This window comes from Podarcis cretensis, assembly GCF_951804945.1.
Source record: "Podarcis cretensis genome assembly, chromosome: 13".
Classification (NCBI taxonomy): Eukaryota; Metazoa; Chordata; class Lepidosauria; order Squamata; family Lacertidae; genus Podarcis; species Podarcis cretensis.
Window position 1 is genome coordinate 49626237 of NC_137182.1, and position 27094 is coordinate 49653330.

General features: G+C 43.1%; 1 protein-coding gene and 1 gene segment (V, D, J or C); both read left to right on the plus strand.

The window, feature by feature from the left end:
* Positions 1–1576, plus strand: part of LOC307201887 (uncharacterized protein) — a 284712-nt gene extending 283136 nt beyond the window's left edge. For all 3 annotated transcript variants that reach the window (XM_079951408.1, XM_079951407.1, XM_079951409.1), the window contains one exon: positions 146–1576. In XM_079951408.1, the coding sequence (XP_079807534.1) occupies positions 146–154 (9 nt within the window). In that variant the 3' untranslated portion in view covers positions 155–1576. The remainder of the gene's footprint in view (positions 1–145) is intronic.
* LOC307201889 (Ig mu chain C region-like) overlaps positions 1–27094 on the plus strand; it is an 86047-nt gene that overhangs the window by 43368 nt on the left and 15585 nt on the right. Inside the window, exons 2-5 of the C gene segment in view lie at positions 14628–14933; positions 15691–16014; positions 16781–17116; positions 18215–18547.

Below are 27094 nucleotides of genomic sequence, written 5' to 3' on the forward strand. Positions count from 1 at the left end.
GGACATGAGATCAATTGGCTTCTAACTCGCTGTTCTCCAGCAACAGCAGAACCAATGTCCTAGGTGTCCTGTTCTCATCCCCAAATCATTCAGATAAACATGCATGGATTGTTTAATCTTCTCCCCACCTCTTCTGTTTCCACAGGTGAAGTAACCTTTCTCCTTATCTCATGATGAAGAATATGCAGAATAAGACCCTGCTTTTTCTCTCCATTATATAGTTCTCTCAGTCTTTTTCCATTATAATTTTTGTCTGCTACAACACAACAAAGCATTAATGTCAGAAAACATTAACTTCAGTGTTACTTTGTTTGCTTTGCCATCTTTTGCAATAATCGACACAGCCAACTTTGTTTCAAAAAGATGGTTAACAGGTCACTGAGGAAAGCGACCTCAACTTTACATGAACATTATCACAAATAGTAAATAACTTTCTGTATCAATATTGCAAGTGCAACAAACAGCAATTTTGCCAGTGCCGACAATATGGAGCTCAACAATCATGAAAGAAATAAACAACAAAGAATAGCATATCAACCATCCATGAGTAATAAAATGAATGATTTATCTTTTCCTTCCAACTATAGCAACTGACGGGTTGCAGAAAACTGGATCTGAGCAAGAGCCATCCAAATTGGTGAAAAGCTCCAAAGCTATTTCGTTGCTCTACACTTTGTATTAATTTCCTCCAAATCCTGAGCCATTATTTCCGCAGCGGCAGTTTCTAGAAGCATTGCCATATTGATATGTTGCCAATTTGCAGCCCAGAGAGCAAGCGTTTAGTCTTAAGTGTACTGATAAAAGTAGATGAGTAGCTGTTTTTGCTTTCCAAATTTAAGTCCTTTTGTCCACATTTTCCCCTGACTTGCAACAGAGGACTCCATTATTTGCCCTCCTATAGACAAACAGAAAAATGTGTACAAAATGACTGTGATCAAAAGGGGTCAGAACTGATACAACCAATAAAGGCCCCTTCCTTTATCACCATGTTTAAAGAGAGGAGCCTGATAAGCAAAGAGTTTTTCATGGGTGGCAGCAAGCACACGCCCTTTCCAAGGCTATTGATTTCTACTGGAGAGAGTTCTGGGCATGTTTAAATCTCCAGAAGTCAAATCAATGAAGATTAAAAGTTCTCAGCTTATCCTGTCACATTTGCATTACATTGTCCTCTTCTCCTGGACCACAAAGCAGCAACAATTATAACTTGAGTTTTCCTAGGATCACAGTCCAGCTAAAAAAGAGATTTGTCGCTGCTGTTGATCAGCCATTTGGTCTAATCAGCTGCTTAGCATGGTCATAGCTAACTGTATGAACCACTTTGTATTAGCAAACTGATTGGACAGATAATTAATAATAATAATCTGGCTCAAGTTTTCAGTGCTATTCAGCTGTTAAAGCTCACAGCACTAAATGGGTGCTTTCTTGAACTATGATTGTTCAGCGGGTAGATGCTGTCTCTTATTAACCAAGGTGTATATCTGGTGCATATGTTATCAGAGTTGTCATACACATCAGCTGTGTTTGACTGTAGTTTACTAAACTGCCAGCACTGTGCAGCCATCACGTTATCAGACTACCACCATAATGTGTTACTATAATCTGTATAAAAGCAATGCATTGTATTGTATTCTATTGCACTGTACCAATTTGCATTGAAGATTAAAAGTTCTCAGCTTATCCTGTCACATTTGCATTACATTGTCCTCTTCTCCTGGACCACAAAGCAGCAACAATTATAACTTGAGTTTTCCTAGGATCACAGTCCAGCTAAAAAAGAGATTTGTCGCTGCTGTTGATCAGCCATTTGGTCTAATCAGCTGCTTAGCATGGTCATAGCTAACTGTATGAACCACTTTGTATTAGCAAACTGATTGGACAGATAATTAATAATAATAATCTGGCTCAAGTTTTCAGTGCTATTCAGCTGTTAAAGCTCACAGCACTAAATGGGTGCTTTCTTGAACTATGATTGTTCAGCGGGTAGATGCTGTCTCTTATTAACCAAGGTGTATATCTGGTGCATATGTTATCAGAGTTGTCATACACATCAGCTGTGTTTGACTGTAGTTTACTAAACTGCCAGCACTGTGCAGCCATCACGTTATCAGACTACCACCCTCCCATATCGTTTGCCATAATGTGTTACTATAATCTGTATAAAAGCAATGCATTGTATTGTATTCTATTGCACTGTACCAATTTGCATTGAATTATAGAATGAACCTAAGAATGCACAGTATAAACATTATACTATAACATCCTTGTGTTTGGTGCTGAGTTTGTCTATATTAATTTCTGTCCTCATATTGCTTCTGATTGTAATAATTTTGCCTTGTATGCTATTGCCCTCCATTGTATAAGTCTTCATTCAATTTAGACATATCAAAACTCAGCTGCTACATAAACTTCTATTAACCATGCATTGTTGTCGATTCTCAGTCTTCTTCAAAGCACTGGACACACCCATTGGGACACAAATGCCTCTTTTCAGGGATTCTCCTAAAACAGGGATGGGGGATCCTTTTCACGCTGATGGTCACATTCCATTCTGGGCAACCTTTCAAGGGCCACATGTTAGTGGCAGGCAGGGCCAGAGGCAAAAGAACAACAAATGAAAATGTTACCTATGTACAGTAGACTAGCTTCTATGCATAGTCACACATCTGCCTTTATTCTCCATCTGAGCAACCAAGAGATCAAGGCACATTCAAGGTAGGCAAAAACAGCCCAGGAGAGTGCAAAGCAGTGAAGGGAGTGGCCTGGAGAGGAGGCGGTGCTTGGGAGGGAGGGTGGTGTAGGGAGAGTTCAGAGGGCCAAGCAGAAACGCTTGGAGGGCCACATTCAGAACCCAGGTCTGAAGCTTCCCAACTCCAGCCTAAAATGTGTCTATTGTGTGTAACTCACAATGGACTAGTGGTTAACTTTTAACATACCAGAGCTGCATGCCACTCCAGTCTTTGAGTGGTGCAAGATTCCAGGGGTTCATCTTTCCTTTAAGAAATGAGGAACAGTGGAGACTATGGTATTTTTACAATATGTGGTTTAATAATAATAATGATAATAATAATAATAATAATAATTTTTTATTTGTACCCTGCCCGTCAGATTGGGTTCCTCCAGCCACTTTGGGCTACTTTCAGCAAATATAAAAACATAATATAACCTTAAACCTTAAAAAAGCTTCGCTATACAGGGCTGCCTTCATATGCTTCCAAAATCTCCTTAACATCTGATGGGCATTCCACAGGGTGGGTGCTGCTACCAAGAAGGCCCTTACACACATATACAACCTGAGCCTACAATGGAAGGGTACACAGCATTGGCACTTCAAGAGGGTCTTGCTTCTCCCAAACTACAACTGTAGATTCCAAAAAGAAACCAACCATTGCACTCTAAGCCTCTCTCCAACTTGCCGCTTTTACCAGACTGCAACCTTTTTTCTCTACGTCACACCCCAGCCAACTGTAAATACTCTACCTCAGGGAAGTTCCCAACAAAAAAAAATCAATATAAAAACCACAAAAGTCATCATAAAAATAAGAACAAAAACAAACACAGCTAAATGGGCATCACATGTCAATCAACCAAAGGCCTGGTTGAAGAGGAATGTTTTTGCCTGGCGCCAAAATGTGTATAATGAAGGCATCTCGTGTTGCAACCCTCCAAGCCTCTTGTGGAGGAGGCACACAATTCAAGGCCTCAAAGGATGACCTCAGGGTCTGGTTAGGTTCATATAGAGAGAGGCAGTCCTTGAGGTATTGCGGCCCTGAGCCCTAGGCTTGTGCCTAGGCACCAAGTGAATCCACCTCATTTATCCTTCAGAGTACCACATACAGCTTTTCCAAGGCTTATCCAGTTTCAGGCTCCTGTCCCTTTTTCCTTTTGGGTTGTAAAACCTTACAAGGTTTCACAAAGTTTAACTCAAAGCAGCACAAGATCAGGGTCATTGTGAGAAATGAAACATATGGTGAGATCCAGCGACCTAATGCTGCTTAGACTGCTGGTCTAGAATACATACATAAACATATATGTATATGTATATGATGTAAATGTATATGTATATGTATATGTATATGTATATGTATATGTATATGTATATGTATATGTATGGAGGGAGCTGGGGTCAGTAGAGGCGTCAGATGAAAAGTGGGAAGGACTCCTGCATACACAACAAGAGGAAAGAATTGCAACAGGTACAACCTGCATGAAATTTCCACAACTATCCTCTCTCCTACACAACCTTTAGTGGTTCAGGTGCCCTGCACTTTTTCTTGCCTGGCCACCCTATTCATGAGACATCTTTACAGGACCTTGCAGCTGCCTCAGGATACCAGGTACTGACACCAAGAGAAATCTACATGGTGTCTTCCAAATCTTGTTGGGCTACAATTCCCACCATCTCCTGGTCATTGGTGATGCTGTCTGGTGCTGATGGGAGTCAATGACATCTGGAGGGCTACCCTTGCTGTAGACATTGCTAACACTGGAGCGGCTTCAGGACTTGCCTCCAACCCTGGTTTACACTCTCATTACTGAGGATTGGGGGGTGGGGGGCAGTGGCTGGCTCTGTCAGTCTATACACTGTAGGCAAAGGCATGACATTCTGCCCCATCCCAGTTTGAGTTTCCTCTGGTAGATATGCTCAATTCATAGAGCGTGTGGCTCGTACAAAATCAGCAAAACATGGTTGTTGCTTTCTCAGGCACTGAGAAACCCACCATTTGTTATCTGAAGTTGACTCAGAACACATCAATGTGAGTTTCTATTCAAAGCCCCACACATCATATCTGTCCATCCCCTTCTGACCACCAGCACTCGCCTTTGGCTCAAAGGGGAAACACCAGTTCACCTCTGTTGGTGAAAACAGGTTGCATCTGTTCTCAGGATGACTCATCAAAATGTCAATGTGGGCCTTTCAGTCTTACCTATATTGCGATCAACAACAAACCATCAGGAGGGATATTCATGCCATGGTTTTCAGCCTCACTGCACTTCATCCACACATTCCTACCCTGAAAAACAATGTGCAATAGATTAGAACTGGAAGGAATCTATCGAACATAACATTAATCAAATATTTTAACTGCTTTCCAGAAAGAAAAATAGCAACCTCTCACCAGCACAATGACCATATGGTTAAGGTGCCATCCCCAGGCCCCATAAATTGTACATGTGTCTTTCCCCCCCCCCAAGCAGTACTCTTGTGACTCAAATGGCAGCCCGAGACAGGAAAGTTCAGCAAATGGAGCTCCTTTCACCATTTTTTATCCATGCCAGGACAAGCTTCACCTGCTATCATGCAACTATGAAAGAAGCCCTAATGCAGCTGAAATCTTGGAACTAGGCCTGGTCTCAGCTCCACCAGGATCATATATTATTTCTCTCACCATGAATATGGCTATAGCAGCCTGCCCAGCACCACAATCTAGGAGGCAGGGCCCTATGCACACCTAGCAATCACACCTGCCAAAAGCCACCAAAAGTCTTAAGAGAGCTGAAGAAGACCTAATGTCCATACATACCAACTGTCCTTAGTTGCCAAGGGCTAACCCCGATTTCTGGTCACTCTCCCTGGAAAGTTGCTATACCTATTTGGTTCTCTGGGGAGTACGTTGAAGAGGCCACTTTGAAATACTGCACACTAGAGTTTGGCAGGGCAGAGACATCACCTTGCTGACAAAGGTCCATATAGTTAAAGCTATAGTTTTCCCAATAATGATGTATGGAAGTGAGAGCTGGACCATAAAATAGGCTGATCACTGAAGAATTGATGCTCTTGAATTATGGTGCTGGAGGAGACTCTTGAGAGTCCCACGGACTGCAAGAAGATCAAACCTATCCATTCTGAAGGAAATCAGCCTTGAGTGCTCACTGGAAGGACAGATCCTGAAGCTGAGGCTCCAATACCTTGGCCACCTCATGAGAAGAGAAGACTCCCTGGAAAAGACCCTAAAGTTGGGAAAGATTGAGGGCACAAGGAGAAGGGGATGACAGAGGACAAGATGGTTGGACAATGTTCTCGAAGCTACCAGCATGAGTTTGACCAAACTGCGGGAGGCAGCGGAAGACAGGAGTGCCTGGCGTGCTCTGATCAATGGGGTCACGAAGAGTCGGACATGACTAAACATCTAAACAACAACAACAACAACAGAGTTTGTCAGGTCTGTAGCAGTTCAGTGCTAAGAGCCAAACTTCATGTGGTGGGGGCAGCTACCCTGTGGTCACACAATATTGGTTGAAACCGTCATGGTTTCCCACTAAGATTCCTGTGGACTGTTGCTTATTAAGGGTGCAGAGAGTTGTTAGGAGACTCCCTGCTCCCGTCCCCCGTCCCCCGTCCCCCGTCCCAACAGTTGCAATTTGCAGAGTGGTTTAGCAATCAAACCCTCCTCCTGAGGAACTCTGGAATCTTTTTCCCATACCTCCCAAACCACAGTGAGAGATGAACAGCTAGGACAAAACTTGGCCAGTTGTTTTATACATGCTCAGTGAAAGCGCAACTGTTGTCCTTCTCACCCAGAACAATTTCCCGCTCCTTGGAAATGGTAAGTTCTAGAGGGCAGAAGAGTAATAGAGCAGCGCCTCAGCCCGCGTCAGAATGTAGAGGCTATGAAGACCTCTTTGATTACTTCAATATTGTTTGGCATTGAGTTGTAGCCAAATGCAATTTATTTCACGAAGACTGAGTGGTCAGGTTCTAGTGAGTCTCAGCTTCCTTTCATATCTGGAGTCAGGCTCAATTGGATAGTCCTCCTGGAGTGGTTTGAGTCACTTACCCTAGCTACTGACACCTTACTGCGCTTACTCAGGATCAGGAGTGAGACCCTATCAACATATAGTTTCTCCGCTCAGAGATCTGCACTACTTCCCCATCTGCTGCCAGATCCAGGTTCACGGTGTTAGTAGTCTTATATAAAGCCCTTAACAGCTTGGGACTAGTTTATTTGCAGGATCACTTTGCCCCACATATGCCCAATAACCATCTGAATCTGCAGAAATGGCACTGTAGTTGGTGCCACATAACACTTGTTCCACAGCTGTAATAAATCTTTTAGTGTGGCAGCACCTACAGAAACCGGGCGGCTTCTCTAAATCAAGGACATCCCTGGAAAACAGGTACACTTGGAGGGTTTGACATTACACACACACTTCCAACTCTAAACTCTGGTTTTTGTCCTTGTCACTATGGCCCCCAACCCATTTGCTGTCTCACACAGAGCCCCCTCTCCTTTGCTTTCTCAATGGCCCATCACCCAGGTGATTGCCTCAACACAGTTAGATTGCCTGGCTTATATTTTATATTTTAACACTTGCTAAGATTATAGGTGCCTGGCACCCACAAACTCAAAACGATATAAATTGGCCCTCCACAAGGTGGTGAAGCACTTCCAAGAGTTTGTTCAAAGTGAAGCTACTGCTGGTGTGAGCAACTTGGCCCCAAAGCAACCTTGGAGGAAATTGCCCCCTCCCAGTTCTATGAAACAAAAAATGGGCGGTATTAGGTGGCACCAAAAGTGATATGGAAAGGGTCAATCACCAACAAATTCCAGACTTCTCAGGGTGAGGCCTAGTCCCACATTCAGCCCAAAATTATCTGCTATGGAATACAGACCCCCCAAGTGTCCCTATTTTCCAGGGACGTCCCTGATTCAGAGAAGCCATCTCAGTTTCTGATTTGATCCCAGAATGCCCCACTTTTCCTTAGGATGTCCCTATTTTCATTGGAGGGTAGTGAGTTATCTGACCCCTGAGCCGTCTGAAGGCAATCCTGCATAGGGAATTTTAAGAAAAATGTTTTATTATCTTTTTATATATGTTGGAAGCTGCCCAAAGTGGCTGGGGCAACCCAGTAAGATGTGTGGGGTATAGATACTAAAATTATCATTATGGAATGGGATGTCCCTGTTTTCACTGGAGAAATGTTGGAGGGTATGGGAATAGTTGGTTTACCATTTATACTTATAAGGCTGTTGGCAGAAAGTAATAAATTATTATTTCTTTTTGAAATAAATAAATAAATATTAAGGGGCAATATCTCTCTCTTTGTGTGGAAGGGGGCTGTTTTGCCAGATTAACCCTAACTCTGGAAATTTGGTTAGTTAGAAACCCCAAAGTTTGAAAACAAGAAAACAAGGCAAGACAAATAAACTAGAAAAAGGGGAAGTTCTGCCTCGGCAACAGTTTCACGTGGCCACTTTTGGTTGCAAATTATAGCCCCCACCCCAGACATCACTCCACCACAACATTTTGTTTGTCTGTTTTCAGACCTTCATGTCAGCACCAAGGACATCTACCGTCACTTTCCTTTTTTGGAGACAGTTTCCAAGAACATTAGGAGAAAACACTGAAGGCTTCATAGAACTAAGATGACTTTCCAGGAGAAATGGTCAACCTTTGATACGGTGAGTGAAAGGGGCCTACTTCCAGGCTTTGGGAAGATAGAAACATAAGAAAAGACTCTTTCTAGGATCAGTCAACTATCATGGAAAGGATGTAGGTTGTAATAGGCTTGGGAATAAGTATTAGTATTTCCATTTGAATTTTGGTTTCTCATATTGATAGGCTTCCCAACTAATGCAGATTTTAACACTTGGTTACTGCCACCTCCCTGCTGACCATAAGAGAGACTTAAACATAAAAAAACTCCCCAATAGCCACCTTAGGCCCATGTACAGCTTGGAGCTGCTGCATGTGATCTTTGCAGCACGCTGGAAGGTAGGCTACCTGCAGCCCATCAGCCCAACACTTAGGCCAACTTTTCAGCTGACAGCTTAAGGGAGAGGAGTAGGGAGTTACTGGGCTGCCTGCAAGATGCTCAGATAAGCAGCTTGCTTCTCTGGGATATTTAATGTGAAATGTCGATTGATTCCAATTCTCACAACTTGGTATATATTCCTGGTATCAGTAACCTTTCTCCTCACCCTTCTGCTTTGACATGCACAGCAATGGGGATGCCCCTGGGAAGCCAGCATTCTATGGGGAGATGTGCAATGCCCCAACTGAATTATAGGTCTTGTGGCTGGAATACTGCATGTCCTCCACCATCCCTAAATTGTGACGAGAAGGAAGCCTCCTTAGTCAGCAGCACCCCTTTGAGAGGCAACACTGCAGAAGCTCAGCTGGGAGACGTGCAAGTCTTTTACATCCATTGCCCATTGAGGTATCTAGGGCCTCTAGGCAGGGCAAGAAAAGCTATTGGAACATCTCTTGACATCCAGTGCTTAGTTGGGTGGGGGTGGAGCATGCAAGAGCTGGGTGGCACCCTGATCCTTTGCAGCTTTGGACATGTTAGGGAAAGCACCCAGCAACCCCCTAGCTTCTCCGAAACTCACCAATCAGCTAGAACAGCATCAAGCCTTTCAGATAGCAGCAATAATCAGGAGTGCTCAGCTAGAGAAAAGAGGATTTGTGCTCCTTCAGCTACAGCTTTGGAAATAATGGGAAGGGGGGACTCCTAGAACCCACCTAGCTTCTCTGAAGCATACCACCTACTCGTGAGATACTAGCTCTTTCAGATCCATAGCAGCTATAGCTAGGCCAAGGAAGCAACAGGGCTGGGTGAATCTTCTCTGAGCTGATGGAAGAAGTTCCCAGCATCCTCATAGCTTTTCTGTAGCTAACCTCTGAGCTGGGATAAATGCAAGCTACTTAGACTAGTGCAGAGGTAGAGGGAGCAGCCGGTGTCTTTCTGAAGCTCAGTGCTGAGCTCAGAAATAGTGGGATGGCTTCTGCTCAGCTATGCCTTTGGGAACAATCATGGGGTAAGCTCCTAGGATCTCAGAAGCTCAGTGCTCAGCTGAGAAGCATGCAAGCCATTCAGAACTACAGCAGCTATACTTGAAGCAGGGGAGCAACTCTTTCCCATGGCCAGTGGTCAGCTGGGGGAAAGTTTGGCATCCTGTTGGGCTACAGATTTACGAAGGCTAGGAGTAACTTCTGGGAGCCTTCCACTCTCCTCCCTCTTTTTCTCCAAAGCTGGGATAAGGAAGCTTTCAAGTGTTGTGCTCCAACCAACACACCATTAGGAAGATTGAAGGAATGCTAGGGATCTCAACCTTCCTTAAAATCAAGCTCTCGGCTTGGAGAGCTGTGTGGCTCCGGGCTTCAGTAAAGACAGAGATTGCAGAGAGAGCACCTGGACCTCCCTACAGCCTGCAACTTTACTGGCAGGTGTGCAGATCTGAGCTCAGTGGTAGCTTTCAGTAAACTTCTAAGGTAGCAACCAGCTTCTGCTCCTCCCCACCATTAGTGTAAGCAGAAATATGTGCCGTCCTTTCCATTCAGCCCAGTGAAGAGCACCAGGCTCTCTTGTTTCTCTGAAGCAGTGTCCTTCACCCCTGGACCCCAGACAGCGACTCTCTGGGGTTTCAGCCCAGGAAAATATTCCAACCCTACCTTGAGGTTCTGTGAGTTAAACATGAGATTTCCTGTGTGCAGAGCAAATGTTCCATCACTGACCTGTGCTATCCCTGCTCTACCACTGAGCTACCCCTGTACCCCAATGTACAACAGTTGCTGGGTTTCTTAAGTGCTTTTCTGCTGAGCAACTTGCAAGCCCCCTGGCTAATTGGGAGTCCTGGGAGGGAACGTTGGAAGATGCTTCACCACTGAACTATGGGCCTTCCTGAAAGGGTCTCTGTGGGTCTCTGAAAGCCAGTGCTCCCCTTGAAGACTGGTGTGATAGTGCTCACTTTGGCAGCCCTTATACTAAAATTGGAACGATACGGGCGCAAGGATGGAAGACTGGTGTGATAGTCACACAACTACAGATCAGGTTCAGGAATGGTAGGGGCTTCAGATTAACTCTGCCAGCTAAGGAGCAGCTTTAGGAAAACCTAGGGGCAAGCCACTGCCTTTCCTTACCCTTGTGGAAGGCCAGCATAGAGCAGGTAGGTACGTCATAGAGTTGTAGAGTTGGAAAGGTCATCGAGTCATTTATATGCTTGCCTTATGTCCAGTTTCCAAGAGATCTCAGCTAGCCTCCCCAAACACTCCAGACTTCTCCATTTAGCTGAGAAGTATGAGAATGCTGATGAGCAACCAACACTCATTTAAAGGGTTTTAAGGTTCTATCTACCCTTGCTTTCTGCAAACCTCTGGGTGGTTGGGTTTGCACAACAGCACCAGAGCCTCTCATGTGAGTGTTATCTTTTGGAAGATTGGTGGGAGCCGCTGGTCTCAGCTGACTCCTTTCTGGGGTTGTAGACTCAGGTGTAAGTGATGCAGTTCTCAGAAAGCTGTGGAGATCTCTCTAGTGCAGTGATGGCCAAACTTGGCCCTCCAGCTGTTTTTGGACTACAACTCGCATCATCCCTAGCTAACAGGACCAGTGGTCAAGGATGATGGGAATTGTAGTCCCAAAACAGCTGGAGAGCCAAGTTTGGCCATCACTGCTCTAGTGTTTCTGAAAGCAGCTGCTCAACACAGTGAGGGGCTTGATGGTGGGTTGTAACTTGCAGGTGTGTGAGGCACCCATAAAACTGCACTACTAGCATGCAAAGCAATAATAATAATAATAATAATAATAATAATAATAATAATAATACAGCTTGGGACTCTTAAATACTGTGTCCCAAGCTATTTAGGACTTTGCATGCTAGTAATGCAACTTTATGGGTGCCTCACATAGTAATGACCATTTGAGATCTATGATCAGCAGGGAAGGCCTGTTAGTAGCACTGCTGTGGGTGCTGCCTAGTTGGTACTGGCAGGGCTTTCTCGATGGTGGTTCCCTATTTGTAGAATGCCCTCCCTGGGGAAGTGCATCTGTCTCCCTCATTCAGGAGGGATTTAAAAATACTGCTTTTCATCCAGACATTTGATGGTTGAAAGACATTGCCCTTGGCAACCCTGAAATTATTAGCTCTGAGGATTGCGCATATCTATTGTACACCATACATTTAAAGCCTATGGCTTTCCCTCCCTCCACCTGCAAAACCCTGAGAAGTGTACTTTACCACTCACAGGACTACAGCTCTCAGCTGGAATTGTAGTTCTGCTTGTGGTGAACAAAGGTTTCCAACATCATTTGAGGGAAGCCCTGTGCTTTAAATATATGGTGTTGCTGTGACTCATGTTTAAATGTTTTTATATGTTCTTAGTGTTTTAATTAATTTATATCTTTTTGCTACTGTTGTTCCATTGGATGAAAGGGGTGAGGTAGAAATTTAAACCACTGAGCCTAGGACTTGCCGATTAGAAGGTTGGCGGTTCAAATCCCCGTGACGGGGTGCGCTCCCATTGCCCAGTCCCTGCTCCTGCCAACCTAGCAGTTCAAAAGCACGTCAAAGTGCAAGTAGATAAATAGGTACCGCTCCTGCGGGAAGGTAAACAGCGTTTCCGTGTGCTGCTCTGGTTCGCCAGAAGCGGCTTAGTCATGCTGGCCACATGACCCGGAAGCTGTACACCGGCTCCCTCAGCCAATAAAGCGAGATGAGCGCCACAACCCCAGAGTCGGCCACAACTGGACCTAATGGTCAGGGGTCCCTTTACCTTTTTAAATGAATACTCACTAAGCAGTTCTCCAACAAACAACCCACCACAGAGAAATCTAATAGGGAGCAGGGCATTTTCTGGTACCTGACACCCATCTGTGAGGGAGATTAATAGCTTCAGGTAGGCCAGTGGGAGCAACTGGTCTTGTCCCAGCCTCTCTGAAGCTTGGCAAGAGACACATAAGCCTTCAGCACCAATTCTGGAAAAGCTGTGAGGCATCTGAGCTCTCCTCACTCAGTACCCTTGTGGAATCAGCACTTAGCTAGGAGGTGAACCAGTCTCAAGTCCCTTCTTTGTGAAGGCTCCTGCAGAAGTGCTGTATATCTCTCTGTGTATATGTGTGTTTTGAAGAGGAAGATATTCTTCTGTGACTACCAGAGTTCAAAGCCTTGTATTGTTATTCGTATGGCCACATTCACACTAGAGTGGTACCTCGGGTTAAATACTTAATTCGTTCCAGAGTTCTGTACTTAACCTGAAACTGTTCTTAACCTAAAGCACCAGTTTAGCTAATGGGGCCTCCTGTTGCTGCCATGCCACCGGAGCACAATTTCTGTTCTCATCCTGAAGCAGAGTTCTTAACCTGAAACAATATTTCTGGGTTAACGGAGTCTGTAACCTGAAGCATATGTAAACTGAAGCATATGTCACCCAAGGTGCCACTGTATACAGTTGAAGCATTCCAATACCACTCTAAACAGTCATGGCTTCCCCCAAAGAATTCTGGGGGCTGTAGTTTGTCGTTAAGGGTGCTGAGAGTCAAAAGGAGGCCCCCATTCACCTCAAAGTGTTATCGCTGATAAAGTTCCCTTTCGAGAGGGGCTGGTTGTTAAACCACTCCAGAAATTATACTTCTGGGAGGGGGCTAGCGGTCTCCCAACATCTCTCCGCACCATTGACAAACTACATCTCCCAGGTTTCTTTAGGGGAAGCCATGACTAGCATGGTGTAAGAATATGGTACACATTTTAAATAGCAATAGATGCTTAGTGATTGGTTGTGGGGTGTGGGGTGAGAGAGAGAATTTCTTTGAGAATTTGTTAGGGTTAGATAAATTTATTCTGATTGGGCTGGATGATAGCAGATGCTGATTGGCCGGAGGTTATAGAGTGGTGAATTAATTGTCAGTTAGGAAACATGAGGCATAGGCAAACTTGGCCCTCCAGATGTTTTTGGCCTACAACTCCCATGATCCCTAGCTAACAGGACCAGTGGTCAAGGATGATGGGAATTGTAGTCCCAAAACAGCTGGAGGGTCGAGTTTGCCTATGCCTGGGAAAGATGTTGGGATGTGACAGCTGAGATGGGGGAAAGGGAGTTGAAGAGAGACATGTGAGGAAGAGACAAAAGTACAGCTGAGGCCTGAATATTCATACCCACTGTTTTATTAATGCTCGCCTGGTGAAGATCAGTAGAATGGATCCAATGGTTGAGATGGGGCTTGTCCTGTGTCTAGAAATTATAAGTTCTACTTCTCCCATCCTTTCTGAGAATGGGTCCTATTGATTATCCCTGCCACATCTCCCAAGAAAACTCATTGTTCGCCACAGTATCAGAACAATCCACAGAAAAACCAATTGATGTTTGCTCTAATTCAGTGATAAACAACTGTCACCCCCCCCCCCCTGGAGATAGTGAAAGGTCAAGTGGAAGTGTTGATGAAGAAGCCATCCTGTGTAAAGGTCTTACCAAAATAAGGTTGAAGAAGTGTTGATGAAGAAGCCATCCTGTGTAAAGGTCTTACCAAAATAAGGTTGAAGAAGTGGGGCTTTTTTAAGTTGGCTAAACTGTCCAACCTGTCAGAGATGCAACCACAGAATCTTGGATGGTAAGAGGTAGAATGCACCCAAGGACCTGACCTGGATTTATGTATTTTATTTTATTTAACAAAAATTATATATTGCTTGATTGTAGGAAAACCTCAAAGCAGCTTATAATAAATATTAAAGTTATAAATAAAAGCAGTTAAAACAATTTTAAACACTGAGAGATAATCAAAGTAGCTCAGCTCAGATAAACAATCCCAGCTAAAAATGAAGCATCTTCCCCCCCAAAAAACCCTTCATTATTATTATTATTATTATTATTATTATTATTATTATTATTGTTATTATTATTATTTGTTTCCTCAGCTTGCCAATCTGCCCCGCACGTCTTTCCTCTCATTCCATCTTCTGGGAGTATCTCCAACAATGAAAGCATCACTATTGGCTGCTTGGCCCAGGATTTCCTGCCTGGCTCACTCACTTTCTCTTGGGATAATGATGAAGACGAGGCAATCGAGTTTACGGAATTTCCTTCTTTCTTCAACTCCCGTGGGACTTTCACTGCAAGCTCCAAGGCAGTTGTCCCTGCCGCAGCTTGGAAGCATTTTAATCCATTCTACTGCAAGGCTGCTCACTCTCTTGGAAACAGAACAGAAGAAATTGTCCGTCCGAGTAAGTGAATTTATTTGACTTGTTGTCTACAAAAAAAAAAAAAACCACCAAGATTTTCCAGCAGCCAACAGCAGCTCAAACCACGGGATTAGTATAAAGGAGTCAGAAAGTGCTAAGAAACTCTTAAAAGACCAAATGCTTGATTTCTGCATGGTCTTTTATGGGAAGTGGCCTCTTCTGATAAGGACCAGCTATATATCTTCCATTCAATAACTAACTAGGGTTCCCTTATGTCTGGATTTCCCTGTTGCATCAGCAGTGTGTGTGTGTTCTTTTTTGCCCTTCCAAATATGGCAACCCTATAACTAGCTAGTTCCCAAAGGACCACATACCTGTCTGTATTCTTAACACACTGAATAATTACCTAAGTTCAGAACTAATGCTTTTCTGCATAGGGTGAAGATTAATTTATGTAAAAGAGGGAAAGTGTTTCAAATCCATTTGAAACCTGGCCCCTAATCCAAGATATAGGTGAATAGGATATGATTGCCTTGTAGCATGGGAAATGAACTAGTCATGTGCTCAACAATGCTCTTACACTGTCATTCATTCTGAGAGTGAGCCTTCACTCTGTGGGATGAACCCATTAAAATGGATAGGGAAATGCTTATCTAGACACACAACCTTCTAGATGACAATCTCATGAGTCTTGTGAATGAGGGTTCCTCGATAGACCTGGATCTGCAGTTCCCCTTGAGTTGCTGGATTCATCTGCAATAAATTAGTTTACCTTCTGCCACTTTCCTTCCTTCTGCAGTAGTGCGCCCAGACTCTCCACCTAACATTATCATCAGCGCACCACTCCTAAAGGATTTTGCGGGGTCCCCCTTGAATGCCACCATCACCTGCACTGCTATAAATCTGCACACTCAGAAGACCACAATCCAGTGGCTGAGGGATGGAAAAGTTATTGAATCTGATGAGCCCACCACCATACGGATCTCAAAGAGCAGCTACAGTGTGAGGAGTGAGCTAACAATCACCAAGAACGACTGGGACAATGGCAAGAAGTTCTCCTGCAAAGTGTCCAATGAGAGATTCAGTGGGATAAAGAACATCAGCAGACCCCTTATTTGTGGCGGTAAGTTATTATATTCCATCAGAGCACTGGAAAGCCGATTGAAACATTCAAGACAACAGGGGCATCTTTCATTTCTGTCATAAGGAAGAAGCACTCAGTATATATGGTTGCATTCTGAACACGGGAGAAATATTAGCTTTGGGCTAAAACTGAGGTAAGATTTCATGAAAATCTACATATGCCAAAACGCTCAACAAGAGGTGAAAATCCTCTAGAAAGCAGAATTATAATAGGTAAGCAGATTTTATGGCAAGGTCTGAAGGCACTTAAACACCATAGTCTAGCAATGTTATCCTTCAGCATATGCTAGGACACTGCTGAGATACGTAGATCCAACCTTGGCTTCAGTGTTATGTGAGACCTCAGTCTATGTTATGGTACTCATAGTCCCCATACTTTCTGCTGATCCAATTCTGACATTATTTCTAGTGGGGGAGGAATCAAGTTTCCTTGTGATTCTTAATATTCTAACAAATGAATGCCTTGTGCATTTGGGATTCTACCAAGAGCACAGTGTAGAATCATTGACTCTAGCAAATCAGTGGATCACCAAGGAAAGGAACTTGTGCGGCAACTAGGTCTCCCATCTACAAGCCCTCACACACAAACCCCTTGAATATGGCACTATCGTGGGAAAGGGAAATTCTCTATTCTGACTTGGACATAAGCAATGGAACTCTTTGAGGACATTGGATGATTGAATCAGATATACATTGGGGTGTCATAAGTGTTGTCCTACTCTGGATCTCAATGCTCTTCTCCTTAGGTCTTTCCATCCCTGTCACGGTTGAGACCATCCAACCTTCCTATGCTGATATTTACCAGACCAAGTCAGCCAAGCTGACCTGCAGAATTTCCAACATACCCGATGAGCAAGACCTTAAGGAGCTGAACGTCACCTGGACAAGAGCATCCGATGACAAACCCCTGGACACTGCACTGGAAACGTACCACGATGAAGAAAACAGCGATCTGATATACGCAGATGCAGTAGCTACTGTGTGTGTAGACGAGTGGGAAAAAGGAGAAACTTTCAACTGCAAAATTATTCACCCAGATTTATTTCCTTCAATGGAAGTCAGGTCCCTGCGCAAGCCTCAAGGTAGGTGCCTATTTTACATCAGCTAAAAAAAAAATAAAAATTAAGCGACTCTCGGTCTCATTGATTTCAGCAGTTTCGTTCTGTCTTCACAATCATTTAACACACGCTATCCTAACATGGTGGTCTCCCCAGATGTTCTGGACTATAACTTCCAAAATCAGCAAATATGGGGCTTAGTGGCTGGGGCTGATGAGCTTTGTGGTCCAAAACATCTGGAGCACACCAGTTTGCGGAAGAGGGATTTAACACGCATCTGAATCTAAGCAATCGTTGTTGGAATTAATAAGCTATCCTTCCAATGCCTGCCCAGTGGACATGTACAGTATGGGCTTCTGTGTGCCTAAGGGCAACAAAAAGAAACATCAACTTAGCCCCCAGCATGCTGTCAAAAAATCCATATGACTTAATGGGTTATATGAGGCTGCTCTTAGAGTAGATGAAGCCCCTACTCCAGGGGTCAGCAAGGTTTACCTCTCCTGGGCTGGTTCACTCCCACGGAGATTGCTCGGCATCTGCACATGCACAGACGTGTTTTTCAGTGCAGCAGAAATGAGTCCCTGCTCCATGCTGCACCTGTTTAGCACAGCACACGGGGGCTCGCCAAGCGGGCAGCTCGGTTTGGGGGCAGCTCATAGGCCATTTAAATAACCCCTGTGGGCCCCTTGTGGCCCATGGGCTGCAGGTTGCTGACTCCTGCCCTATTCTCAGCCCACCTTAGCAATGAAGAGATGAGTTTGTCCCCACTTACTTCAAGGGACCATCTCTGTAAGCCATAGTCTCTCTCTCTCATTTATGCTCTTCCACTCTTTTTACACACACAAAGCAGTGGACCATGCCACCACAGTCTTTAATAAAAATCCAGATTTAGAAAGCCATTGCATCAAATCTCTGATCTGGTCATCATTGGTCATTGTCCATTTCACCTCCTAGAAGGCTTCTACCAATCTTCTCACAGGTTTTTCTGAGTCTCTCAAACCATACAAATGAGGTTACAGTTAAGAAAAGGAAAGGGGGGGGGAAGATGGTTAGCAATGTACTTAAAAAACAAAACCATGCATTTGATATTCTCTTCACACACACCCTCCTTTAATCTTCCAGATGTCAACCCTTCTGCTCCACATATATACATCCTTCCCCCTCCTCCGGATCAGCTGGCTCTGCAGGAAACAGCCACCGTCACTTGTTTGGTGAAAGATTTCTCCCCTTCTGACTTCTTTGTCAAATGGCTGCGGAATGATGAGCCCGTGGATGCTTCCAAATACTTCACCAGCACAGCCACCCAGGAGTCCAAGGCACCCAAGCGGTATTATGCCTATAGCATGCTGAACGTCAACGCAGAAGAGTGGAATTCTGGAACTACTTACACTTGCGTGGTGGGGCATGAGATGTTGCCCCTCCAGACATCTCAGAAGACCATAGACAAGAATACGGGTAAACCAACCGTTGTCAACGTCTCCCTCGTGCTCTCCGACATAGCCAGCACTTGCCAATAGCCATTCTTGTCAAGCCTCCTGCATATCTTTCACATCTCCCTAATTCTACCAGCATCTATTTTTCCTTTCTTGTGTCTCCATTTGTTTAATTATTGGCCTTTGGTTTGAAATAAAGAAAATTTAATACAAGGAGACAAATCTGGATTGTTGTTGGAAATTCTGATAAAAGGATTTAAAAAAAATAATTTTCAGGATACAAGCATTATGATGGGATATAAAGCTTCCACTCTCAGCATTTTGTCAGCTATGATCTGGAATTTTCAAGGGATGATAAAAGCATTAGACATTAGACACCCAGTTAGACACCCAGCCTTCCCTTGTGTATTGCATTGCAAGTATCAGATTTGTCAACCTCACCATACCTTTCCCTTGCTAGCTCTTTGGCCTTTACTCTTATAGCTTTGTCTCCCATTACTTTCTCTTCTCCACAAACACAAACGTCACAGTAGTCTTTCTTCAAAATGATTAATTCCTCCATGTGGGGCGCAGAATATCTGTTTTAGGTTTAGGACCACACATTCATTATTTCAACCCTAAGGATATAATGATGCTGACGTTGTTGTTTAATTTAGAGCGATCCAAGGATGTTTCAGTGTAAAATTCCCCTAAAGAACCAAAAGAAGCTGCTCAGGACCATGCAGAGAATGTTTCATGACATGTCTTGTGTGTTGCTTTTAAAAGTGTGGTTGTAAAAGCAAATTGACATCTTTGATGGCTCTTCAGAGGGAACCCTATGTCCACACTTTGCAGGTGCTTTGAAAAAGGGGCTTAACACCAACACAAAAACACCAATTTTGGCAACACTTTTTTAACTTAGTGGGGATTTCCCCCAAAAAAAAGTTTAAGGTAAATCCATTTTAAAGGAGGGATTAGGGTAGCATTTCAATGCTAATGACATCATGTGGAAGAAGCCAACAAATTGCACAGACAAGGAACAGCCTTCCGACTAGAACAGCTGGAAGTGCTCCTGTCTTTCTCACATAGCAATGACATTGCAAAAACCTTTCCATAAGCACAAATATATATATATAACATGATAGCAGAGATCTTCTAATATCAACACACTGACGCACAAATAAATATTTATAAATACCATGCATAGAAAGCAGTGATTTTCAGTTTCTGCAAGCACACACGGGTTTATCATTCTGCAACCCTGATCCATCTTATCTTTATTTTTGTATTGCATCTCAAAGCAAAGACTAAAGAAAGTAATAAAACGTGTGTGCATAAACAATCACAAATTAGGTGGACCTAGGACACTGGATGCTTCCATTTATGTTCACCACAGCACACATTTAACAATTTCCAAATGCACAATAAGATAATGGTGGCATTGATGCCATCAGAGAAGTTTCCCATGTGTCAGTGAATTGCATATTTGAGGTTTCTTTGCCAAAACTAGAGTATATATCTAAAAAAAGAATCATCACTTTGTCCGTGATCATCTAAAACTTGAAAAATGTAGCGTTGCCATTTCCAAAATCACTTTGTCCATTGTGATAAAAGATCTAGAGCTTCATTAACATAGGAAGTAATCTAAACCTCTACTAGTACAAAGTAAAGAAAAATGTGGTGGTTGCATTTGTTATGACTGACAATGGCTACTACCCACAATGGCTGTGCTCCACCTCTGCTATTGGAGGCAATATGTCTCTGAATATCAGTTGCACACCAATACTCTTTAATTCTCTCCCAAGGCACAGCAAGAGAGACATATAGGACAAAACTAAGCCAGTTGTTTCATTTCAGTTTGACAAAAGTGCAGGCATCGTCCTTCCCACTCAGAACCATTTCCCACTCCTTCTTGGAAATGGTGGATGTAGACAGCAGAGGAGTAACTGAGAAGCATCTCAGTCCACAGCAGAATGTGGAGGCTATGGAGAACACCTTGATAACTTCAGTCATTGTTTCTTGGTGATGAGTTGCAGCCCAATGCAATTTCTTTTGGGAACAGCCAGCCGATGGGTTCTATTGATGCTCAGCTTCCTTTCATATTTGGAGACAGGTTAAATTGGATAGTTAGTGCTCCTGGAGTGGGAACTGCCTTCTCCTGTAGCATGTGACTTGGGTAATTTGTTCTACTGACACCATACTGCGCTAAACCCACCATCTGCCTCTGTTAAAGAAAGGTTTAGATTGTGCACTTGTTTTGCTGAGGATAAAATCTGAAAGGAATCTACAAGGGGTAGGTGAGGCTAGTAACTGCACTCATGTTCACAAGATACAGCACACCAGTATAACGGAATGAGCTGAGTTCTGAATTTATAAATGTAAGTTCAACCTTTGCCTAAGTCACAAAGAATACTGTGGCTTTGGGCAAGCTACTTTATCCCTCATTCCATCTCATCTGCACTACTAGCAACAGTTGAGATACTCATTGGAAGGCAATTTGTAGGTTCATAAGTGTTGCACAGAATGCTAAAGCATTCAATCATTTCGGAAGGTGGAGAGCTTTACTCTGCGGCAGACCATTGGTTGGAAAATTCCAAATGAAACCCATGTGTGATTCATAAGATAAACTCTCAAAAATGCACCTCAAGGCTGAGACATCTCTTCCCTCTGAAGAGTGCATTTTAATATTACTGTCTACTCACGGATCCTAAACACTGTAAAAAAAACTTTTTTTAACCAAAAACAGTATGATAGGCTCTGCTTGCAACTTATAATACAGTACAATATCCAATGCTGTCAAGAACGACACAAAAATCATTCAGGCCGGGTGGTCAGTTATTGCAAAACTACTGAGGGCTCTATGTGGTTTAGAGAGCATCATTTGGAGCAAGGGCTCCTTGACTCCTTTCAGCAAGCAAGCTGTGCCATGCAGAACTCCTAAAAGTACTATAGTTCCCTCAACATGAGCTCAGCTCATGTTGGATATAGGCCAAATTCGCATCATGTTGCCAGCACAACCAAAGGCAGAGACACTAAAGCGTTTGCAATATCTGTGATTTTGCCCTTTGGTGCAGCATGTCACCATTCCATCCCTTTGCTAAATCAACTCCTCTTTCCCCTGCCTATCCCTGACTCCACATGCCACTTGGCGTTGTCAAGATTGGATTGTGCTCAGTCTAAAGATGGAATTGTCTTGTTTCTCAGTGTGCCTCTTTCACATTCCTTTCCCAGTTTTCCCCGCAAAAGTAACCTACTTTTCTCTCCTGTGTCACTTCGCTACACTGAGACGTCCCCATCTTTCTAAACTCCAGAAGAATCTGACCTGCATGTATTGTCCAAAGCTTACCTAGATGGGTTCATGGATGCTGACGACGATGAAGAGCTCGAAAGCCTGTCATCAATCCTTTCCACTTTCATCATTTTCTTCCTTGTGAGCCTTTTCTACAGTGTCACCGTGACTGTCATCAAGGTAAAATGCAAGAGGGGGTTCTGAAGCAAGAGGCCTTTGATCATGCTTCGCAACTGAGGACTAATAGTAACTCGCTTATAGCTGGTAGGGTAAGAAACTACAATGGTTTTCAAGGGGGTGAGACCAAGCTAAGGTTCAAGAAAAGATGATTCAGTGGTACCTCGGTTTAAGAACAATCCTGTTTAAGAACAATCCTGTTTATGAACGATTCAGTTTACGAACTCCGCAAAACTGGAAGTAGTGTTCCAGTTTGCAAACTTTACCTCGATCTACAAACGGAAACTGAACAATGGAAGGGCACCAGCAGCAGGAGGTCTCATTAGGGAAAGCAAGCCTCGGTTTAAGAATGGATTTGGTTTAAGAACAGACTTCCGGAACGAATTAAGTTTGTAAACTAAGGTACCACTGTATTTTGCAAAGCATTAGGGTTATATAAGTCAAAGGACTATTATTCTTAGACAAGTCATGTGTGTATATCATGTAAACATAGGACTATTTTTAGGACTATTTTTCAGAAATGTAGATTAAACTCTCCCCCTCACTGTGTGGATATTTTATTTCAGCAATTTCATATAGACCCTCTGCTGATCTAACCATCTAACTGTGAGTGAGATAGATGAGCCCTGCCAGTTCTGATTGCCCAATAAAAATATCTCCCCATGCTATTGGAATAGAGTTTTATTGCATCACTAAAGAGCAGTGATGAATGGGACAGCAAGTTGTGAAAGAGTGGAGGGCTGTACGGCTTTATTTTTGTACAGGCAAACATTAATTATGGTTGTTTTCCAATTCCAGGTGAAATAACAAAGTGAAGGGTCATCTGAAGATGGGCAATAAGTTGCCTAACATAAAGGACTGTATATTCTTTCAGTTTCTTTCATCAGCAGCATAATTAAGGACTTAATATTTCTCCATTCACTTTTGGGGGAAGGTTGACTGGACAGATGACATTTCTGTCTTGCTTTGTCTCATCATGTATCTGGGAACAAGTCCTATCAAACTAAATGGGACTAATATATGACTAGACATGCATGGCCTTTTGCTGCCAGTATTCCATTTGAACTGGACCTATTGGACTGGTTGTTTATCCTTCAAACATGTATGCTATAATTTTGCCTTCCTTCAGTGTGTGTGTGTGTGTGTGTGTGTGTGTGTGTGTTGTATTCAACTAAGTACTACTTAAGTAGGCCTAATGAAATTAATTGAAGACAGAAGTGCCTGGCGTGCTCTCATCCATGGGGTCACGAAGAGTCAGACACGACTAAACGACTCGACTAAACAACAACAACAATGAAATTAATTAAACTCAATTATCCCTCTTAACTCCAATGCGTCTACTCTGATTTAGGACTAGCATTGCATACCACCCATCGCTGTGACTCTGTTGTGGTCATATTTCATTTTAGCTATTTTTGCCTACCTAGTCTAAACCCCAAAAGAGGATAATGCAATTTCAACTCTGAATGCAGTAGACAGAGTATTGTACCACATATACCAAACAGAATGTTTGCCTTTACTCCTGTTGTACATTAAGCTTACATTTCTTATGAACATTTTACCTTACTGTTACTGTATCTACTTTTCTAGTTTTAAGTGTATCCCACATTGCATCCAGAGGCAAGAAAGGGTTCAGTTTATTCAAGAAAACCCTTTTTATAACTAAAAAAAGCTTTATCTCTTGAAAAGGTTTTTTAAAAAAAAGAGCTTCCCAAGAACAAATAGAAAGAAAGAATTCCCTATCCCCATAATGGAGCGTGGGGCAATGCCAGCAAAATGCATTACAGCAGTACCTTGGGTTAAGAACTTAATTCATTCTGGAGGTCCGTTCTTAACCTGAAACTGTTCTTAACCTGAGGTACCACCTTAGCTAATGGGGCCTCCTGCTGCCGCCACGCCATCGCCGTGTGATTTCTGTTCTCATCCTGAAGCAAAGTTCTTAACCCGAGGTACTATTTGTGGGTTAGTGGAGTCTGTAACCTGGAGCGTCTGTAACCTGAGGTACCACTGTACACCACAGGTGAACATGGGTAGCTGGCAGATGCCAGATACCTTTTGTTGTTGTTGTTAGAAAAGGTTAAGAGTGGATGCCATGCTTCTATAAAGTCATCTGAGTCTTGAGGAACGTTTAATACTTTAACATACTTAGCTAGTTTCTCCATCAGTGCTACCATCCACATGTTCTGTCTCCACGAAGAGAGTTGAAGATGACCCAGATTTTTCCATTTCTGCACAATATGCTGCAAAGCCACCACAAGAAGGAATGTAATTAGTTCTTTGTGTTGTAGGTCGTTATCAATGCTCGATAAAGGTGCTCATTAAAGCCAACTGTGGTGTGCAATGCACAGTCTGTTGTGTTGTGAGATTTATTTCTTTGGAAATATTCATCCAGAATGGTTGGTGTTTGCTACATGTCAACCACTTATCATATACAGTCAGGGATTGATTGAGTGTACCGACTCCATCACAGGGGAAAGGAGGATGGGTCCATGTGACTGCCCTTTTGTGGAGTTAAATACCATCAATGCAGAATTTTGAGTGTGTTTTCTCTGATATTACTGGAGACAGACCTTAGCAGTGTTTTTTGCCCACGTATTACACCCATCTGCTTTCTCCATCTCTATTCACAAATCCAACTCCCAAACTTGCTTCGTTGAATTAATCAGACCTAATTGGAGATCACTGAGAATTTTGCAGATAACATCTTTTCTGGAGTAAGATTCGTGTTGAGAATCAAATTTCCCAATGTTGCTAAAGACATGGTTGCTTGTGGACTAATTGTTGGGTTCAATATGAAGTGCAGTGCCTGGTACAAGTGCAGCCATTGTTAGAATTCCTGTTCCATGATTGCAGTCATGGGATTGTTGTCTTTCACATGATGGTGTATGTTTTGACTCCACAAAGTGGGAAGTGACGGAGACAGGATGTTTGTGTTACTGTGTTCCGTGAAGTGGGACTATTGGCCTTTGTTCTATTTTTCTTTGCTGTCTGATACTAGAGAGAGAGGGAACCATGTTGCAGTGCTCCGTGTGTGTTTATATGCAAATAAAGTAGATTAGCCAAAATGCTGAGTTGCTGAGGTCTGTTACACAAGCTGCGAAGACTCTGCAGATCCCTAAGTTGTGTGAGTGTCTGTTGGCATCGGTCACTGTGATGTTCAGGCTGAAGAAAGCTAATGAAGCTCCCGAACGATCGACCAGGAGGGAGAGAACATGCCAGCTGGGCATGTGTCTCTGCCAGTGTCCTACTCGAATGTAGGACAAGCTCCTGACAGCCATCACATCTTTCTGTTCCCTAATTCATGTATAACTTATTCGCCTATCAGGTGCATGCCCCCATCATTAAAAAAAACACCTCCCAGCCTGTACAACCCTGCATGTTTCCAAACAACATATATTAAACCTCCCTCCTCGGAGTGGAACAGAGGTTGTAGTATGAATGTGCTCAGAGAGGAGATTGGAGGTGCTAGATGCAAATACCTTTTATGCCATACACAGGAGTTGGCTGCAACAAATGGGTTGAAGATAGACTTCAGAACATTTTTGTGTACAATGGTGTACGACTGAGGATCTCAGCCTCAAATGTCTCCCTAAATATACAAATTGGATGAACAGCTTTTGCCACTTTTTGAACAAGTCTGGGGATAGATCAATGGAGATAAATGGAGAAACAAAAATAAAAAACCTTGGGACAACCTTTAATTTCAATGTGGAATATGGCCAGTCCATGATAGATATGTCTGCGTCCAAGTCTTTAAGTCTTTTCTAACAACTTTCAATAGTAGATTATACTTTAGCTTTTGAAAGTTAGGACACATCCACACTCCTGCTTGTGCCAGGCCTAGAAAACACATATTTGAGCTGTTTTCCCCTTGTGCCACTCCTTTTCAATGGTAATCCAGGAGGAAGCCAATTCAGCGCCAGACTGTACGCTATTACATTATCACATATTCCAGCTAATCAAAAGCACCTGAAGAGAGTGAAAAGGTGGGTCATAACTGGGTGGCCTTGGGAGAGTCACAAAGGCCAGACAGAGGCCTAGATAACCACATTTACTCCCACTAGCAGCAGCCATTATTCATTCCTGATTTACCTGGTGAGGAGCAATCCAGATTTACCATTTCTACACAGGTGGCAAATTTTCTCCACACCTGTTATTCCCCCCCCCCAAAAAAAAAAATTAGGTTTGGCATGGAGAAAACATGTACCTGTTGTGTAGTTAGATGACCACATAGACAATGTTGCCTGTCTCTGTGTACATAGCATACTCTGCAACATGCCTTAGATGAAAATACAGACGTTTTCATCTGAGGAATGCTGGAGGGTATGTCACAGAGTCATTTTTAGGGGTTAGTGACAGAACTAAGACACTCTCTCTTCCTCCTTCCCCTGCCTCAGGAGGGCACAGAGTAGGGACGGGAGGCTCACCACGACTTCCCGCCTCCACTGTGCCAGCCCGTCACTTTGAAAGTGCCAGTTCCATTGCTCTTTTCCTGCCCCATCGCCACATGCATTCGTGAAAACTGCAAACTAAAATTGTATTTTTCCTCCAATGGATTAGTGTGGAGAATAATTCAACAGCTCCCATTAACACTGATTATGCTTGGACAGGAAATGTCACCACAAATGGTACTTCAGGGAAACATCCAATTAACATATCATATCAAATCCAATAAAAATAAAAAACTAAAATAAAAAAGGTCCAATTGTCTTCCAAATTGTAATAATTTTGTTTTGACTTCCCACGGTCTGAATTTCGAAGCACATTCAACATCAAAGTCCTGCCTCTCACCATCCTCAATGTTATTCATAATTCCATGTCCAATTTCCCCCCTCCACATTTTGACTCAGGTTCTACGATCCTCATTCATGTCAGAAAACAGATACTTTTTTTTCTATGGAGTGCAGATTTGTCCGTATATTGTACTCCTTCAGCTGTTTTTTTTTTTCATTGCACCGCTTCATTTAATTGCATCCAATTTCAAAGTTCTGTCCAGCTCTTTGAGAGTTGTTATTTTGGCAGCTCCCAGATCATTAATCCTTCCCGTCCAGGTGTTATCAAAGAAACAGAGAGAAATTTCCTTCTGTAACCTCCTTGTTGATTTATTCTTGAACAGACTGTTTG